Source organism: Ranitomeya imitator, chromosome 1 (assembly GCF_032444005.1).
Source record: "Ranitomeya imitator isolate aRanImi1 chromosome 1, aRanImi1.pri, whole genome shotgun sequence".
In the NCBI taxonomy this organism is placed as follows: domain Eukaryota; kingdom Metazoa; phylum Chordata; class Amphibia; order Anura; family Dendrobatidae; genus Ranitomeya; species Ranitomeya imitator.
This window is the reverse complement of record NC_091282.1, coordinates 96,323,510-96,327,544: the sequence shown is the minus strand read 5'-3', so window position 1 is coordinate 96,327,544 and position 4,035 is coordinate 96,323,510. Positions and strand designations below refer to the sequence as shown.

The 4,035-nt window shown below is 46.2% G+C and overlaps 1 protein-coding gene across 1 annotated transcript; it reads right to left on the bottom strand.

Moving 5' to 3' along the window:
* Positions 1 to 2,180: 2,180 nt before the first annotated feature.
* LOC138657628 (mediator of RNA polymerase II transcription subunit 15-like) lies at positions 2,181 to 3,789 on the bottom strand. Its single transcript, XM_069745365.1, has 2 exons — positions 3,732 to 3,789; positions 2,181 to 3,640 (listed from the first exon to the last, which is right to left on the bottom strand). Exons 1-2 carry the CDS (start codon positions 3,743 to 3,745, stop codon positions 2,650 to 2,652), a joined length of 1,005 nt encoding a protein of 334 aa, XP_069601466.1. The 5' UTR covers positions 3,746 to 3,789; the 3' UTR covers positions 2,181 to 2,649.
* Positions 3,790 to 4,035: the final 246 nt, after the last annotated feature.

Sequence of the window (4,035 nt, the reverse complement as noted above, 5' to 3'; positions counted from 1 at the left end):
CTTTTGCCCTTCCAAGACCTGCCAAGAGGACCAATGGAATGTGCCGCAGAGCCTGAGCACATGACCCTCGATCTCCAACGGGAGATCTTGCCCTGCGCATGCTCAGTGTGTGCAGATAAGGACTTAATCCCAGAGAAGTCCGCTCGCTGCTGACCAGTATAGGCTTTAAAGGCAGAAGCTGGAGAAGCAGCAGTAACTCTTCTCACAGAGTCAGACTGAGCGAGACGCTGGGATCGACGTCCCTGCCGAGCAGACTCCACTGCGGCTGGAGGAGAATGGGAGACCGCAGCGGAGACGGATCGAGATTCCCCCTGTGCAGCAGAGGAAACTCGACTCCTAACAGTGTGTGTGTATAGAATGATAACAGGGATCCTATAGGCTTTTACCACTAGATCAGTGCTATTATTGACATGCTTAAAGTACAGCAGGAAACACTGGCTGTTAATTCCCTAAATGAGTTGAGCCTCAAAAGTTAATATTAGGCCGGCGTCACACTCGGCGTAAGACATTACGGAACGTATTATACATCCGTAATACGCGCGTAATACGCCAAAATGTCTCCGTAATCTCTTTCCGTAGTTCTTGCGTAGCCTAGGTGTGGTCGCGTATTTTGCGCATGTACTGGTCCGTGTGTAATCCGTATGTGATCCGTATTGCGTTTTTGACACGCACCATCACAAAATGGACATTTAACGGTTTTCAGGCCTGCAAATCATTTAAACCATCATTACCAACACTATTTAAGCCCTCGACAACAGGTGTACCCCTCCCATATGCCCTATATGTTCTCTAGCATATTTTGGCTGTGTTACTTTGACCTTACAAACATGTCTGACCATGTGTATTTAAGCACAACTCAGCGGGTGTTGCTTCACTGGGTGTTGTCTCGTCGCTTTGGCCAGCCATATCCGGTCAATGCAGATCCGCGAAGGAGGAGACGAAGATTGTGGGTGCATCCTCTATTGACACAACGCCAGAGTAAAGGACATTTCCAGAGACTCTATTCAGCTTTGAGGGCCCATCCAGACAAATTTTACCTGTATACTCGCATGTCCATCAGGACTTTTGACATGTTGATGGAGATGTTACGTCCTGGCCTCACCTATCAGGACACCTGGATGAGAAAAGCCATCTCTGCTGAGGAGCGTCTGCTCCTAACCTTACGGTATGTATTTTGACCTTTTATATTTTTGTATGTTTGCCAATGTGTTTTGTCCTACTATGTTTCAGTTACTTTACTTAGACATGAAGCCACAAGCACATTTCTAAAAATGTGGGTAATATTAGAGTATAGTAATAATGTGAAATGACCCTTTTTGCTTAGTCAATAATGACTGCGAAAATTAAATAGACACTTGTGTTTCTTCCTGTTTTCATATTCCTCATGTTTTGTTTTTTTTCCTTGTTTTGCAGCTTCCTGTCCACAGGCTTGTCCTATGCGGGTCTACACCTGGAGTTTCTCATTGGGCGTTCTACCATTTCAGTCATTGTTAGGACAACCTGTTCCCAAATATGGCTGAAACTTAACGAAGTTGTGATGCCGGAGCCAAAAATGGAGGATTGGGTCAAAATCGCCACTGGTTTCCAAAATAATTGTGACTTCCCTAACTGCATTGGAGCTGTGGATGGGAAACATATCAGGGTGCGTAAGCCGCCGAACTCTGGTTCCCAATTCTACAATTATAAGCAGTTTTTCTCTGTAGTTCTGTTAGCAGTTGCTGACAGTAACTACAGGTTTATAATTGTAGACATTGGGGCCTATGGCCGAACTGGAGACTCTAGGGTCTTCAATTCGTCCATAATGGGTCGGCGGCTACGTGACAACCAGTTGAACCTCCCACCACCACAACAACTCCCAGGCTCCAATGCGGAAGCAGTGCCTTTTGTTTTTGTTGGAGATGAGGCCTTCCAACTGACGAGGCACGTCATGAGGCCTTACCCCAGGCGCAACCTTGACCACCGGCGGAGGGTGTTTAATTTGAGACTTTCCAGGGCACGGAGACTGGTTGAGTGCGCCTTTGGAATTCTTGTAGCCAAATGGCGGGTTCTTCAGTCTGCAATTCAGCTGAGTGAGGCTTCAATCAATGAAGTGATCAAAGCCTGTGTAATTCTACATAATTTCACCCGAATACATGATTGTTCGTCTACTAATTTGCATAATCACGTCATGAACAATCATAGTAGGCCTACCCCATATGTCCCTCCTCCGCGACGTCCCCTTTCTGGACTAAAAGTTCGTGATGTGTTCACAAATTATTTTGTGAGTCCTCAGGGTGCCACTCCCTGGCAAGACTAGGCAATTTTGCATGTGTAATTTGTTATTTGCTTAAATTTTGGCATTACCAATGTGGAAAATATGTCTGCTGTGTTTAATTTGTTCACATATGGTTATGATCATATCATGTGTGTGTGAGGTAATAAGAATGAACAGAGTGCATACATAGTTTTTTTGGTAGTAACGGCAAATTTACTTTTTAAACTTGTTTTTAGATTTTGTTTTTTTTTTGGCATAACAAATCTTTGGCCAAAAAAAGTGCAACATTTTTTTTTGGGAACCAAAACACAAAGTAAAATAAAAACATTACAGCTTGCTTTTTAAGCCCAATCCAAACCTAATTTTGGAAAAAAAAAAAAAAGGTGTACCCAAAATTACAAGTCCTGGTACGTAGGAAGTGGAGAAGTGGATTGGTCTGTGTCAGCATCAGGTGGCCTTTGTAGGCCCAATTGTCCAGCAGCCTGTGCGGATGTTATAGTGGCCTGCGGGAAATTCTGCCTGCTCTGATGCTGGCCACTTTGATGAGTGGGGCCAGGATTTGGGAGATAACCCTGATGTTGCTGCCCATATGTGCGGGAATCATACCCCAACCCAAAATGACCATATTGTCCAAACCCCGGTTGGGACCAGCCTCCAGCACTGGGTCTGGACAAGTGGCCATATTGGGATGGGTGCTGATATCCTGCAATATGGTGCTGAGGTTGCCATTGTTGGTTAGTTGTGGGTTGGGGTGGAGGTGTTGGCTGACGTAGAGGGGGTGCTTCAGATCCTTGTTGCGCATGCAGGCCTTGTAATCTCTGAGGCCGCAGAATATTATCAGGTGACATCTGCCACTGTTCAATCATCTGCATCAGATTGTATGGGTTATTTGGGGGGGTGCATGCGTCAATAAGGATCTGAAAACACCCTCTCAAACGCAGCCTCAACTCCCGCTCTATGGAGCGTAAATACTGGGCAAGGCTCCGTGTGAATCCCTCCTCCCCATCATCCTCTCGAACCCGGGCCAAATAGTTCATGACCCCAGCATCCACATTTCTCCTGCTTTGGCGAAGCTCTCTCCTGCGTCGTGCACGCTGGGGTCTGACTGCAGCCTGTGGGGATTGGTCCAGGGCAACAGTTGGGCTGCTGCTATTCCCAGGGTCATCCTGGCTAGGTGCTGGTGCTGCTGCTGCAGAAGAGAACTGTGGGGCCTCTTGGTTTTCTTCAGCTGCAGCTGGAGCTGGGTGGCCAGATGAGGAAGATGCTGTAGGTCTTGCGCCGGAGGGAGCAGCAGATGGACCAGCCACCTCTTCACCTTCTCCAACTGGGTCAATGACCAGTTCTGAGTCAGACCCTGTCTCCCTGTCAGTGAGGTTAGACTGAGTTCTGCAAAAGATAAATTTGGACAGTTACTATGTTATTTGGAATTATCTCTCAGCATTAAAAAATTAACCCAGTTTGAGATGTTTTTACTTACGGCCTGAGGTCCATGCTGGGGTTGAGAAACGTAAGCCGATCAAAGTAAATGTATTTTTTTTTTTTAGGAGGGGCCCCGGCTCCACTTTTCTCCCGCTGCTGCCTCTCCCTCCTATACTGGTCATGGATACTCCGCCACCTTGTTGTTACATCATCCACTGAAACAACAAAAAATACACACATTGCTTAGACCATTATGCAGAGTGCTCACACAAGGTGTAATGGAGGACACAGATTTACGGGTAGCATAGAAAGAGGCTTTTGTGGCTCACATTAAGCAAGAAATTTAACAAAAAAACACAATT